At 28.3% G+C, this 17,167-nt stretch overlaps 1 protein-coding gene across 1 annotated transcript in view; it reads left to right on the top strand.

Annotated features, from left to right (window-relative positions):
• Nucleotides 1–16,214: 16,214 nt before the first annotated feature.
• LOC101498234 (transcription factor PRE6) overlaps nucleotides 16,215–17,167 on the top strand; it is a 1,924-nt gene continuing 971 nt past the window's right edge. The window contains exon 1 of the mRNA XM_004491726.4: nucleotides 16,215–16,533. Within this exon, the coding sequence (XP_004491783.1) occupies nucleotides 16,408–16,533 (126 nt within the window). The 5' untranslated portion in view covers nucleotides 16,215–16,407. The remainder of the gene's footprint in view (nucleotides 16,534–17,167) is intronic.

Here is a 17,167-nt window from a genome sequence, read left to right as displayed (position 1 = left end):
TCTTCGAATACAGTTATGTATTTTGTCAAAAATATTAGTTTTAAGACTTTGTTAATGCTATTTTGACTTTTGAAAATACTTTATATGCATATGTAAATATGACTTGTTCTCATGTAATTGAAGTATTGGTTTGCATCATATACCTTTACATTTTAACATTTAATATTTGGATTTGAAGCTTTATTAATTAAGATATTTGAACTTCTTTTTGAGGTTGTTGCTTTGACCATAATGGTTGATCTTTGTCATCATCAAAAACTTGTAGTTTACATTCTCCCCTTTTTTATTATGACAAAATGTTGTTGTTATGGAGAGATTTGTAGAAATTGAACCATTGCTCCCCCGTAATGTATGCGTACTCCTCCGTTGTATGTGATTAATTAACAAATTGTTTGAGGACCTACAAGATGTTTAAGGCAACAACAATACCAAATTTTCTCTCCCTTTTGACATGATCAAAAAGAAGGAAAAATATAGAGACATACATATGCAAGAATATACACACAAGTAAAGGTAAAAGTAGTATACATTGTAAATAAAAAGGAATGACATAACGAAGGATGAAGGCAAGTTCAATTAAGTACATCAAAATAGTCAACACGTGTTTAATGAAAACAAAGTTCAACTTAGTACATGAAGCATACCATAAGACAAACTACAAATTAAGACATGAAACAAACTACAAGACATAATATAAGGTAGTATTTCAACGTATTACAAATAGAATCCTAGTGTCGATCAAAATCCGTAAGAATGTGAAAATGATCAAGTTTGTCAGATAAACTACTAATGTCTTGAGATAACTCGTCATGGTTGCGAGCAATAGTAGTTTCAATGTTCTGGAAGCGAGTGTTGACAGAAGTGGTCAGATTTTCGAATTGAGTTTTGAAAAAGGTTTGGAAAGAATCAAGGCGAGCCATGAGCATTTGATTGGAGATATAATCATCATCAGAGGTTGTATCCTCGCCATTTTCATCAGCCTGGGCAGCAGCATTTGAGGGTCCAGCAGTGTCTTCTTGAGCAGCATCAGATGGTTGATCATAATCACCTTTATGCACAAAATATTCAAGTTGCTCATTCCATACTATCCGCATGCTAGGAAGGACGCCCATATCCAACATATTTTCTTTTGTGGGTGTATACATGACTTCATCAGAGAAGTCCACCCCAAAGTGTTCCAAAATCCGGGAAACTTCCTTCGCATATGGTAATCCAATTGCCTCTCGGGATCCAAACATGACAGATTTCACAAAGTATGCCCAATTTAGTTGACAACCTTCATACATGAAATTCATAATTTGTAATTCAAACTCCGAAATTTGGGAGTAATTTCCAGCCTTTGGAACCAGAATGTAGCTAAGGAAATAGTGCAAAAGGCGATTATCAACGGTAAGATTTCCCACTCCATACTGTTGCTGGGCATATTTGGAACCAGCCTGAGTCCGTTTTTGTTCCATTGTGCGTCTGTCAAACCGACATAGGGCAACATACGCATCATACTTAGAGATATCAACCCATTCACACAAGTTGTTGGGACCAAACTTTTGACCTTTAAAAGGAATGTTCAAAATTTCGCCTATGGTTTTGGTATTGAACCGAATGATTTTACCCTTAACTCGAGATACCAACTTCCTTCGCATATGGTAATCCAATTGCCTCTCGGGATCCAAACATGACAGATTTCACAAAGTATGCCCAATTTAGTTGACAACCTTCATACATGAAATTCATAATTTGTAATTCAAACTCCGAAATTTGGGAGTAATTTCCAGCCTTTGGAACCAGAATGTAGCTAAGGAAATAGTGCAAAAGGCGATTATCAACGGTAAGATTTCCCACTCCATACTGTTGCTGGGCATATTTGGAACCAGCCTGAGTCCGTTTTTGTTCCATTGTGCGTCTGTCAAACCGACATAGGGCAACATACGCATCATACTTAGAGATATCAACCCATTCACACAAGTTGCTGGGACAAAACTTTTGACCTTTAAAAGGAATGTTCAAAATTTCGCCTATGGTTTTGGTATTGAACCGAATGATTTTACCCTTAACTCGAGATACCAGCATTTTTCCATCTTGGATGAGATTGCAATAAAAAATCCTAACTAAGTCAGGATAAACAAGACATTTGTAACCTATAAACTCTTCAACATGTTGTGCTTTAAGCAACTCAGGAAACTTAAAGGCAGAGAAAGAGTTTAAAGTACCATATTTAGGTACCCAATGTGCGTTGGGTCCTTGATGGTTAGTACCTTTCTTTACCCATACGTAATACCCTCTTGGAACACTAATGTTTCTAATGTGACAGACATTAGGTGTATGACCATGAAGACCACAATAAGAACAAGTAGGAGTAAATCTATTTTTAAAAGCATGTGTATGAGATTTACTATGAATAATTTTCTCTTTATAATGGTGATCCTTTTTCAGAGTTATAATCTTTTCTTGATTGGATTGACTACTTGCTTTGACAAAAATGGTCTTATTCAAGTTTGGTTTATCAAATTTTGAGTATCCAAGACCACTTTTGTCATTTGAGTATCTTTGCATGTTTAACACATTTTCCAAAGTCTATTTGTCCTTTTTCGTATCGTTCAATTACTCTATTTAATTGAACAATCTTGAAGGAGAGGGAATCACATTTATTGCATGCAAAATTCTGTTTTAGTTTTTCAGAATTCTTTTCCATAGTATCAACTTTTTCTTGAAGACTTGAGATTTGTCTTTTTTGTGTTGACACTAGTTTGAACAGATTTTTGCATTCAATAAGTAGTTCATTGATGGCGTTTTGAGCCTCATTATATTCTAGAATCAATTCACTATTAGTTTTATGAAGATGAATGGAGTCTATGTTACTAACCTCTTCTTCGTTATCTGATTGATGTGATGCCATCAATGCAACATTAGCGCATTCTTCATTTTCTGTTTCCGAAGATGAACTTACTTCGTTGTCTTCCCAAGCTATGTATGCCTTCTTGAAGTCTTTCTTTTTGGTGGCATTTTTCTTAATAAGGTTTGGACAATCTGCCTTGATATGTCCTTGTTTTCCGCATTCAAAGCAAGTGAAATTTTGATTTGAAGTAGAACTATCTTTCTTCCTAAAACTTTTCCTTCTGAAAGTTATGTCATTTTTAAGAAACTTACCAAATTTCTTAACAAGGAACGTAGTATTTTCATCTTCATCTGAATTTTCGTCTTTTATTTGTTCTCTTGATTCGGTCTTTAGAGCAATGTTTTTGGTCTTCTTTTCTTGACTTTCATTTTGTTCTAACCTTCCAAGTTCAATTTCGTGCTCTTGGAGTTTTCCAAAAAGTGCAGAAAGAGACATCTTTGATAGGCTTTTCTTTTCAAAAATCGTCGTTACTTTAGGTTGCCATGCCCTTGTTAATGATCTCAGAACTTTAAGGTTCAATTCATCATTAGTGAAGGTTTTTCCAAGAGCCGTCAAGTGGTTGGTCAGATGAGAAAATCTTTTATGCAAGTCCAGAATAGATTCTCTGGGCTGCATTCGAAACAATTCATACTCTTAAGATAATGTGTTGAGTTTGGAACGCTTTATCTCAATAGTTATTTCATGTGTTATTTCAAGTGTATCCCAGATTTCTTTAGCTGTTTTGCAATGAGATATGCGGAAAAATTCGTCCATTCCAAGTGCCGATTGTAACATGTTTTTGGCCTTTTTATCAAACAATACTTTCCTTTTATCATCATCTGTCCATAAGACTTTTATCTTTACTTCTTCTTTATTATTGATAACTGTTGTTGGAACATAGGGACCATTTTCTACCGCTTCCCATATATCATCTCCTTGTGCCTCAAGATATGCTTGCATGCATATCTTCTAGAAATCATAGTGTTCACCAACGAAACATGGTGGTTTATTGCTACTACCACCATCTCTAAAAACTGGTTGGGCGGAAACCATTAATAAGGATCGAGGAGCAAATTACCGGAATCTGCTCTGATACCAATTGTAAGTACAGAAGTACGCCTAAGAGGGGGGAGATTAGGTGTTAGTAAATTTTCTTGTTTTCAGTGATATGGTAGTTGAATTTTCTGAGTTAATATAATGTCTACTAATAGTAAGGTGCAGTAAATAAATGAACACAATAGATTTATCCTGGTTCCCCTTATAACCAAGGGTACGTCCAGTCCTCTTGCAAACCACAAGAGATTGATCCACTAATTGTCAGAAAATGTACAACTCCCACCCTGGGATTCTTGCTACAAACTTTTAACAACACTTCTAAGATAGCACACCACTATCTTAGATTAAGCTACTTTTAAGAAAGTATTACTTTCTTTTACAAGTGATACAATATGATTTGAATAAGAATAAGGAGAGGTATATTGATAAACAATTCAAGTACTTGAGATCATTTCTGAATGATATGAAAATGAAATGCAAGTACTTTATAAACAGAATTTTGTTCAAGGATTGTGTATTTTTTGATCTGAAGTTATGGGGTATTTATACTCCATAAACATCTCTTCAGATTCGTGGCCATTGATCAAAGAGGTTTGATGAAAAAATACAATGATTTGGAGCTATTCCAGATCTGAAAAATTGTATTGCTTCCAGTTGTATTCGAATACAGGATGTGTGTATTCGAATACACCTCTTTGTAACGTTCAAAAATATTCAAAAACTACACCTTGTATTCGAATACACGTGTGTGTAGTCGAATACAGATTAGTGAAAATTTGCCACTGACTTACTTTGTATTGGACTACAGAAGGTTGTAGTCGAATACAGATATAAGGATTTTGGCCACTGACTTGATGTGTATTCGACTACACATAGTCGTAGTTGAATACAACTTTGAGACTTTTGCTTCTAATTTGCTTTGTATTCGAATACAGGATGCTGTCTTCGAATACAGTTATGTATTTTGTCAAAAATATTAGTTTTAAGACTTTGTTAATGCTATTTTGACTTTTGAAAATACTTTATATGCATATGTAAATATGACTTGTTCTCATGTAATTGAAGTATTGGTTTGCATCATATACCTTTACATTTTAACATTTAATATTTGGATTTGAAGCTTTATTAATGGAGATATTTGAACTTCTTTTTGAGGTTGTTGATTTGACCATAATGGTTGATCTTTGTCATCATCAAAAACTGGTAGTTTACAATTTTGAAAATGGCAAGTGCTTTGTTCAGTTTCTGAAGTATTTTTATGATGCAACAAAAGTGTTTTCAACCTCACAACAAACGAGTTTGCATATGGCTTTTCCCCAATTAGTTTTATTCTTTATTGAATGAACTTAACGTTCACCCCTGGACCTTAACTCTTGTTTAGCATCGATGGGAAAGCAAATGTTGGCAATGAATCTAACATAAATCAACTCATTTACTTTGGTGTTATTTAGATTACCGATACAAGTTAAGGTATGTGGAACAAGTCGCTTCATTTTGGATCAGGAAGGTTTCATGGGTAAGATGCTTCATTTAGTTTTAGTTTATTATAAATGATTTCAATGTTCTTTTGTCTTATTTAGGATTTATTTTTCCAGTAATGTTGTTGAATGAGTTGGATAAGATGAAGCAAAAAGCTTTTTAAAGGAGCTTGCTATTGTTTGCACTAATGAGGATTTATTTGTAAATTTTGATTTGATTGTCATTTTACTGCATAATTTGTCAATATAATAAATTACAAACCATCTGACTCATACTTTTGTAGCATTTGCCCAGCTTACCATATCTTTGCATCAACTTCTATTTTTGAGGCATCGAATCAAAATTGACAAAAGAAAACCTATGTAAGTTAATCTTTGCAACTTTGTTATAACTGAATTGTTGGGTATGCAATGTATATGAAAACTTAATTTAGTTATTTGTTTAAAATTTGAAACATAGATGTCATGATGGAATCTCACTACTATGAGAACAGAACAAAACTGAAGCAAATTTCTCGCTGCTCTTGAGGTATTTTTGTACAAATTTTGTTGTTGGATTAGTTTGATTATATATAATGTGTTTTATATTTTTTACCAAGTGATGTTAATCTGTTGTACAACTGTCACTAATTCTTTCTAATTGAAACATTGATGTTATTTTGTTTTGCAACTGTCATTGGTTCTTTCTAATTTGAACATTGATGTTATTATGTTATGCAATTATTACTGGTTCTTTCTAATTTGAACACCAATATTATTTTGTTCTACAACTTTTTTTTCTTCTAATTTGTACTATATGTGTGCAGAAGAAGAAATATTCATGCTGCTGAAATTACGAGTAAATCTTCATGGTGCAGCAATATTGCCTTCCTTTGATTAATGTCGAATTTTAATTAAGTTGATCATGATGTAATTTATACTCGATGTAATTTGTATTGGTTGTGTTGTTATGTAACTGTGATTTATGTTGCTGATGAATTTGTGATTTAGTATTAGTCTTAGACTTTAAGTGGCTAATTGCAAATGCTATGTGCTTGAGAACATTGATACAACAAAACTTTGATCGATTATTTTACAAAGTTGTGATTTAGAAAAATTGAAGATATAAAACAAGTGTGATGTATGATTGGCAGGTCGGGCCAGTTTTTCTAATGGGCCGTTGTATTATATATAACAAACTATAGAAGACCAGATTCTTTATAAAAAACACAAAAAAGGCCCAATAAAGTCCAACCCGTTTTTACCCACCCACAACCGACACCTGATGACCTGAACCTGATGTACCCGAATAAAAAAATGGACGAAATTGGGCTAATAAATATCACCCATGGATTGAGCCGGTTTAACACTTTTGGCCCGATGTCCACCCTTACGAAATATTATCCCTCCTTTTATTAGTGATGATTTTGTTAGGAATAACCTTAGTCTTCCCAAATACATGTCTCATTAATCTATGTCACGTCCGATTTGTATTACCACCCTATACTGTCGGTTAAAATGGTTATCCTAGAATTAATTGTATGCAAACTATTTATTTATTTAACTATTTATATTACCCCAAAAATGAATAACAAAAAATAAAAAATATATTATTTACATTAATAAAAGAAGAACAAATATTTTTTTTGTTAGTTTGGTTTGACAAGAGGAAGACCTTACTCATACGTATCCTCGGATGCAATAGGAAAATCAAAACACACGTAGTTCTTAGTATAAAATATTTGTGGGTTAATTAATTTTATTATTACTCAATTTTATTTATTATTAAAAAATAGGTTAATGGAGATAAGTGAGAAAGAAAAATGATTACCAAATAATAGGATAAGAAAGCAAAGAAACAAATTTTATATCTTATGGGCTGCATCAATTTAAAAGGTGCATGAAGTGTATAAAAATTAAAATCAACAATTAGATGGCAAATCATAATATATATAAAAAATATCAAAATTTATTAGAAAAAAAATATCATACCAAATTCACGAAATGTAGTTGTCTCGTTAAGGCACGTGTTTCTTATTTCTCTTATTTTTTAGTGCAAGTTGAAGCGGGTGATTATAGAGAATATTGTATAAGAATAGTGCGACGGAGAACTAACGGTGTTCGCTGAATGACTAATTTTTTTTCCTTTTTTTTAGAAATGGGTCATTATGGAAAAAAATTGCGTAAAAATTACATAACAAATAACCACTAGTGGTTTTATGTGGGCGGATTCAAGCACCTTAAACCGATCTCTATTTCCTAATCTCTTGTCCCCCATTTTTCTTCCCCCCCTATAATAGTCTAATAACACTCTTATTTATATTAATAAATTAGAGTTAAATAATTTTTAAAAATAAATATCTACCATTATGACTAATTATATTGAGTCCTCAAGTTACTCAACATAAAAATAAATATCTACCAAAAAAATCATATTAAATAGCGATCATTCATATTTAATTTACTCCAAAAATCCCATATTTATTAATTTTATATTAATTTTGTTTTATTTTTTTATTAAATATAAATAAATAAATTTGAATCAACTTTTTTATTATCATGTTATTATTAGACCAAAAAAATTAGTAAATAAAAATAAAAAGTCTAACATATATCTCTTTTCATTAACTAGTAAATATCATATGAAAAATTAAATAAAAATTATAGAAAGTTAGGATAAAAAGTTCAAAATATCCTTTTTATTAATTTTTTGTAAATATCAAGAAAAAGCGGAGAAAATCAGGTGTCTGACAATCTATTTTGTGAATTTTTTGTTTTTTATTTCTATAATTGCTTTAGATTTGTGAACATGTTTTGCTCTTTTTATTATTATGAAGTGTACTCTTTTTTCTTTCACTATATTTTATCACTTTTGTGTTTTTTTGGTAAAGTTTTTGATAAGATAATTGCTAGTTTTTTCACTCATTTTTTTAGATTTTGGTCTAGTCCCCTAAATTTATTATATTTTTTAGGATGTTACAAATAGTTTTAGACTGCAACTACCAACTTAGTTGGGATGTCATTTTTTTATTTTGTGGTATCTTAACACTCTAATTTTTATTTTAAAAATAAAGTTTAGTAATGACAAAAACTAGAGTGTATCAAAGTGAGTCCACTTAGCCATAAAAAAAAAAAAAAAAAAAAAAGTTCTAAGCCCAATTATGTGCCAGACTAGCAGTAGCCGGTGGTTAACCTTCAGGTAGTTCGTATAAACACACATTATTTTTTTCTTTTACTTAAATTTAAATATTAACACTATTGATTTAAAAAGGAACTAACAGTATTGATTATTAAGTGTAAAAATAATTAAAAGAATATTAACACTTTATCATTTTCTTTTGCTATTAGCAATTAAATATTAGTACATAATATTTACGAAAAACAACTGCCATAAAAACTATATATACGTACACGTGTTATTCTTATATATTGTTTTTATTGTTTATATAACTACATATATATATATATATATATATGTGCACGTCTTAAATATTTATTGAAAAATAATTAAATATATGCTATTAATAATTGAATAATAATTTTTTACTATTACTTATTGGTTTCATTTTTATACTTCTATATATCAACTCTAATTTATTTGTATCGTAGTTTTAAAATTAATTTAGTGCATTAAAACACATGTTTAGATTCAACTTATTTTTATTTCATGGTAAATTTCATTAATTGATGAAAAATAATTTTTATATTTTTATTTTTGATAAAAAATACTTAAATTATAAATAAATATACGGATCAATTTAAAAAGTCATTAGTCTCACATATGACTTGCTTTGATTACAAATATTATATTGTATATTTAAGAGATATTGTTTTTACCTTTATAAATTCTCAAATATACGTTTGAATTGATTAATCCAAATGTATAAAATATATTATAAAATATTTTTTAAAATTAGTTAATCCAAACAAAAATTAAGAAATTTTAAAAACACTTATAGGTGAAAAATTCCCCTTTAATGTTGGATTTTTACCCATATTCAAAAAAAACGTTACTAGATTGGGCAGACCCAATAGCCCGTTTTGTTACTTAATTTAAAAATATATATTTAAATGGACAGTTCACCGAAAGGAAGAAAATAATAAATAAAAAATTAACAAACTAAGACAAAAAAAAAATTCTTAGGATAAATTATAAACCTAAGTGGATGAAATAACGAAAAACAGTTAAAAATCACTTCCTCTGCGCTTTTTTTTGTCTGTCTTTTTAAGTTTTTTTTTGCAGTTAACAAACTAAATAAATTGTTAGTTTTGATATGATTTTTTTTATAAGATTTTTAATAATTTATTATCTCAATTCATCTATTTTTCTTTATAATAAATAATTGAATATATTATTGATAAATGAATAATTAATGTTGTATTTAATTTTATAAATGATAAATAAAAAAAATAAGTTTTGTTCCCGCAAATGCAACAATTATAAAGGAATAGAGAGTATAACTAACAACATATATGATATCTTTTCAAGCACTACAGATTTTATGGTCAAACATATATGTATTTTTGTCTTAAATAAAATGATAAAGAAATTCGCAAACAACTGTAAACTTAAGACTGAGAATTTTAAACACATTTTTATAGTGTCTCGACTCGTTTACGGATTTTGCATCAAAACAAAGTCAACAACGTGAACCAACATACATTTAAAAGTGATGTCTCTAAACAGCATTCAAACTTCTTTTTTTGTTGATATAAAGCATTAACAATTTTTTAATTATTATATACATTTTTCAATATTATTTTGTACAAACTATGTAACAAATATTTTGAACATTTTAAATAAAAAAGCACATAAAAGATAGATAATGACAAGACAGTTGGGTCAAACAATATTGCTTATTAGATATGAAAAAGTCAGGAAGATAGAGACATTGAGTAGCTTACAAAGTTTTTTAATGAAAATATGAGATCAACGAAAAAGTTGGATTAGTTGAGGAGAAGCACTTTAATTACGATTTATAAGAACAAGGAAGATATTCATAACTACACTAATTACATTGTATTAAACTTATGAGCCATATTATGAACTAATGAGAAATAGAGATTGAATGGAGACTAAGAAAAGAGACTTAGAGGGATTGAATAGAGACTAAGAAAAGAGACTAGAGTTGTTAATAGTTTGGTTTTATGTATGTTTTTTTTCAAATAATAGTTATTCTTCGAGAATTAAGGGAAAAATGAAAAGAAATGTTAAAGACACCAAGATAAGTTTTAGAAGCGTATAATTTCTCCTTAGTAGGAGTAAGACAAAACAAATATGAAATTCAAATTCAGTATATTGAAAAATATTTATAATTTTGCGGTAAAAAGTTAGATTGTATCATATTAGATGTTGCATACTTTAAACATATAGATCTATGTTACAAAACGACAAGAACTTGTACATATTATTTGGTTATTATAGACATTTTTTTAGATTACTTTGTAGTAGCTATATAATAAATATTTTTAATTAATAAGTTTAAATACTTGCAAACTATATAAAAAATATATTAATAGTTAAAATTTCAAATATATTTATGTATTTGTTTGACTCACTGACCTATTTAGTGTTGTTGTTGAAATGGTTCTTGGGTAGGGTGGCAAAAGGACTGTATTTTATGAATAACATGTGGCCCATTTTATTGCTTCACTAGGTGGCAACTTTTTGTTAGTTGTATCTTTGTTTTCTTTCATTATTATGGGTTGAGATAACCTCTCATAATCTGAATTATAATTTTGTTGTTAAAAAGGTGTAATGTTATTGTTAAGATAAAAGTATTACTGACAAAAAGTACTTCACCTGACTTATATTATGTGTTTTTTATTTATTTGAAATAATTAAGTATATTAATTTATTATTAAGTTTATTAATTAATTTATGCGATAAAAAGAATTTAATTTATTACAATACTTTTGTTAATATAGTAGTTATAGGTTAAAATACAATGAATAAGTGTATATTATTAATAAAGGTAATTGATGTTTCATTAATCATAAGTAAACGTTAAATTTATTGTTGAACTCAAGAATAAATCTGTCTAGTGATTGATTATTAGTTCTCACCGATGATTTTCTATTCCTTTAAGGAAGATAAAGTATAATGTTGTAGATTTTTTAGCACTAGTGAACTAGGAAAAGCATAAGTATATCAAAATCATAAAATATAGGTACAAATGTGGATAAAATAATTGATTGCGTGAAAAAACTAAAATGTACTTAAGTTATTTAATTTATAGATAAAATTAATGATAGAGCACACAATCCTATTAACCATGAATCTATAGAGACTCAACTTTAATTATTGTTATCCGACTAAACATGTGTGTAATGTGTCAAAACACGATTGTTGTCACGTGTACTTGACACTTATGTTTAACATCACTTTCCTCCTATTTCACTAAATTTTTGGGTACATAATTTAACGTGTGTTTGTTCCATATAACTTTTACAAATGTTAACATTCTCATCATACTAGTTAAACTCTTAGGAGTTGAGAAATATTCGATTGTCTTTAATTCAATCAATCTCTTACTTGATTACTAAGATATCGACTCATCATTAACTCGCCTGATGTCTATTCTCAAAGACAATGATTATGAAAAAATTAAAGTAAAAAATAAATAAATGTTTCAAAATAATTAATTAAAGCTTAAAAATTAGCAAAGTACTCTACTTAACGGTATTCACTACAAAATATTTGGAGAAATTAAGAATCATCTAAAGTCTAAACTTTATTATTGTAACCAAGCTAGCTAACATCAACTTGTCAAAAGGAGAGTGTAATGATAGTAATAACTCGTGAATGTTTTGGAAGCTAGTGGTTTGAATTTTGAAGTACAATCACATGGAATTCTGTGATTTGTAGAGAAAAATATTTTTATTTACTCAGTTTTTTTGTTATGTTCACATGGTGGTGCTTATAGAAACATGTACATGTTATAAGGTCCACTTTGTTAGATTAAAAACAAACACACTTATAATTTCACTCGAGATCTAACCCCAAATTGGGAACACGCACGAAAGAACAAACCTATATCGAGAAAACAAAAGTTTTAGGTGAGTTATCACATCAACTATAATCTATAAAGTTTCGGATTTAACAAACTTACCATGAATTTTCATAATTTTTTTATTTAAAAAATTTAGTTGCAAAGTTCACACTCAATTAATATTTGAACTTTGTGCTCCATCAAATTAAATATTTCTACAACCTTTTATCATTTAATCTGTAGGTACGGATTTTTCATAAATAAAAATTATTAGGATGATATTACACTTTTGATGAAATTAATTTACAATTAATCAATATAAAAAATGTTCAATATAAAGATTAAAACTATAATCATACTTTAGTGTGGAAGTCAAATAACATATGAGCATGCCTATAAATCAGGATGAACAATATTATTGATTTATAAAAAATATTAGAAATATATGAATTTATCGTTTTGATAATTTCTCGATGGAGATTCTGAATAATCTCTAAGTATTGCTTTTAAAATAGAAAAAAATGAAAGATATAAATACTCGTTTCTCTGTGGTTCTTCTTTAACTTAGAATCTTTCAAATGAATTTCCGAAGACATCCACTCATATCAATTAATTAATAATTAATTATTCAAATAGAAATATAATTAGTTTTATTATTGAATTTAATCACTAATAAATTAAGATTTATAATTTATAAATAGCTAATATAACTAATATAAGATATTTGTCCACATAATGATAAGAAGTCATTAAAAATATGCTAACACTTTCGTTAAAATAAAAGACTAATATGCTACACTTTAGATTCTTAGATACCAAAATTAACAATAAATTATTTTTTTATGTTGATTTTTTCATTCTGTTTGTATCATATTTATATTTTGGTATGCAAAAATATCAAATAAAAACAATATATATATATTTTATAAAAGAAGAGAAATGACAATTGAAAACAAATATATCAATGTCTTTTTAATCAAGTAAATATATGGAAGTTCCAAGTACATAACTTAGAGGTCAAGGTTAGGAAAAAAATAAAAACTTGGAGTGCATTTAAGAAATTAAATAGGAGTCTAGTGAGGTGTTTAACTATTTAAAACTATAGTTGGTCATTCTGGCAGATTACTAACTATTTGGGATCAAACATTTTTGAAAGTTGAGGAAACAATTGTTGGAAGCCATTTTGTGGGAATAGAAGTTAAAATGTCTATTATTAATGTTTATGCTCCTTGTAATTCTAATGGATAGAAAGAGCCATGAATCAAATTACACTTCTTTCTAAGACTCGAGATGGTTCTAAGGCTCACGATGAGGTGAGATGTTTGGTAGGGACTTTAACTCGATTAAAAATAATAATAGTCAAATGAAGGGTGTGGGTGGTAACATTACGGTGACTAAAATGAATTATTTTAATGATTTTATCGAAGAAATAAGGCCACTAGACCTTCCTTTGATGGGGAGAAAATACACGTGATACAAAGTTAATGGATCAACCATGAGTAGGTTGGACATATTCCTACTATCAAAAGAATGGTTGGATGAGTTGTCTATTGGGCCATGAGTGGAGCCGAGGAGATTATCCATATTAAATCAAAAGCAACTATATAAGTGAATTAGACATCACATCTTAACCTAAGACCTTAAGACATTAAGTTTATGAATCATCTCATTTATATGTTGTTCAACCTTCACTTTTCTAAATAATGTAGGACTTCTAACTCATAATTGCTATACACAATAATCTCCCCTCAAGTTTCAGTCCATTCAATTCATCTAGTTATGCTCGCTCTCAAACATAAGTTTTTTTTTTCTCTTCGTTCATATACGCTTACTGCCATTGACTATCGCATATCAACGAGATACACTGCAAGAACACCCTTGGTCAAGAAGACTTTCAAATTTCGATATACAAAGTCGATCAAACCCTTGTCAACCTTCGACTCTGATACCACTTTTGGATCATGAGTAAGCTCGGCAGATTATCCACATTAGATTAAAATCAACTACAAAAATGAGTTAGACGCCACATCTTAAACCAAAACTTTAAGACATTTACGAATCCTTTCACTTATATGTTGCTCGACCTCTACTTTTCTAAATTATGTAAGACTTCTAACTCACATTTGCTACACAACGTGACCTTCATGGTTGCAATGAGGCTTTGATAGGAATTTATAAGACCATTGTTATATATTGTTGAGGACTCTATAGCTTAATTGGAGGCTAAAATCGTTTTGTATGCTTTCATATTGGAGTATGATTTCAGGGTATCATGAGTGTGTAATAGAGGAATGTAATAAGTTGAAGGTGGAACGGTGGGGGGTTTGGTTCTCAAAGGAAAATCAAGAGTACTAAAAATATCATAAAGGCTTGGCATATAAATAAATATCAAAATCTTGGTGAGTTGATAAAAGAAGTAAAAAAAGAACAATATGAAAAGAAATAGACATACATACAGACAAACATACATATAGACAGAATAGATAGACAGACAAACATATAGATAGACAGATAAATATATTCTCTCTCTCATCTATTTCTTATCTTTCTTTCTTTCTTTTCTCTTTACTCTCTATTCTCTTTGTTATCTCTTCCCTCTCTATCATTTCTTTATTTCTTATATATATATATATATATATAGTGGGGATCAGTTGACTTCAAGAGTAATTTTTTTATGAATTACTTCATTTAATAACTCAATATAAACAATGAATTTTATTAATCAAATCATTGATTATTGACATAATATATTACTAATCAAGCACACAAAACTTTATACAAATTCAAAATTCATATTTATATAATCTAACCATCCATATTTTAAATTATTTAACTAAGTATGAAATGATTTTAAAATCTTATGAAATTTATGGAGTTGATATACTAAATAAGAATTTTTGATTTAACGATTAAATTAATAAAATTTATGATTTATAATGAGTTATCAAACAAAGTAATTTATCTCAGAGTTACTCTTATATCTCTTAGGGTCAACGAATTTTTAGTTTAATACCTATATATATATATATATATATTATTTGATAGATCCCTAAAATCTTTGAAATTTTTTAGATAGGTCATTGAACTAAAAAGTTATAATTAAATCTCTAAACTAATATAATTTTTGTAATTAAGTTCTTTCATTAAAATTTGACTAATGACAATATAATAAAAGCATCTATTTACAAAAAAAAAAAGTATATAAATTTAGAGATTTAGTTACAATTTTTTAGTTTAGGGGATAAATAAAAATTAAACTTTATATAAACAAAATCATTTAAGAATTACTGCTATTATAAAATAAATTCCTACACATGAATTAGTTTGAAAATTCAGTCAATAATTGTCTTCTCTTAGTTTATAAGGTGCAGTCTCAATAATAATAATTTTATTTTAAACGGTGCAATTCAAAACACCTTTGAGATTACTTAATTTGATCGAAAGATAAATAAAATTTAGTTAAAAATTATTATAGTTAAAATTCAAATTTAATTTATTTTAATCAATTCCTAATAAACCGAAATTCATTAAATGTTTGACTTAATTATTTGACTAGAATAGTATTTAATAGTTATAAAATACTAGTAGTCATTGATTTCACTTTGAATAATAATATTTAAAAAAAGAAAAATGAAAAACATTGCCCTTCTCTTAAATTTCTAAGGGAAAGCCTAGTCCACTCCTTTACCAATGCAATTGGCCAAATGTTTTCTTTCTCTCCAACATTGTTGTCTACCTTATTGTACGTTGTCTCCTTCTCTCTCCCTTGTGGTCCTTCCTTTTTCTTCCTTATATTTCTCTCACCATTCTCTCCATTTTCATATCTCATATATCATATCCAACATTTCTCTTCTTTTTCTACTCCTTCTAATTTCCACTATATATTTATAGCTTTCATTATATATATATGTTATATATAGCATTGTGCACATTTCAAAACTAAATAAATTAATAATTGGAATCACACTTTCACTTTGAAGAATATACATTACACCAATTAAGCAAGGTATAGCAAACTTTAATTAAGGTTATGTCTAGCCGAAGGTCAAGGCAACAATCAGGAGGGTCTACAAGGATCTCTGATGATCAAATCATTGATCTTGTTTGCAAATTGCGTCAACTTGTTCCGGAGATTCGCAATAGACACCCTAACAAGGTACTATATATTTCAAAATGGAAATAGATTCTATGTCGTCAAATAGTGACCAATTGATCTTAGTAATCAGATTTGCATCAATAACTTATAATTATTTTAGTTTATTTATTTATTAAATTTGAATCAGTCGATTTTAAATAAGTGACATTCAATATATTGACGATATGATATGACTGCTGAATTATCTAAATAGGTCAATTTTAAAACACTCTCTTTTTTTCTTCAAAAATAAATATATTTATTTTTGTTACATATATATCCCAAATTATATTAATGTAGGTATTTTTTTTATAATCAGGTCTGAAGTTCTATAAATATTATGAATATAAATTATAAATAAATAAAAAGTGTAACAATTTTACAAAAAATATCTTTATTTTATATCATCTTAAATGCATCTTAAATATAATAAATTTGAGAATAATAAACATACTAATTCAATTGGAAATTATCACATAACAATGCTAAAATTTATAAATATAATATATACAAAATTAATTTTCAATTAAACAGTTGATTCTAAAAATATTTATTCAATATAATATTATAAAATAAGTATAACTATTAGTTTAATTTTCATATGTAATTTGATATCTCCTATATATATATATATATATATATATATATATATATA

This window comes from Cicer arietinum, chromosome 3 (assembly GCF_000331145.2).
Source record: "Cicer arietinum cultivar CDC Frontier isolate Library 1 chromosome 3, Cicar.CDCFrontier_v2.0, whole genome shotgun sequence".
Taxonomy (NCBI): Eukaryota; Viridiplantae; Streptophyta; class Magnoliopsida; order Fabales; family Fabaceae; genus Cicer; species Cicer arietinum.
This window is presented reverse-complemented; position numbering and strand designations above follow the sequence as displayed.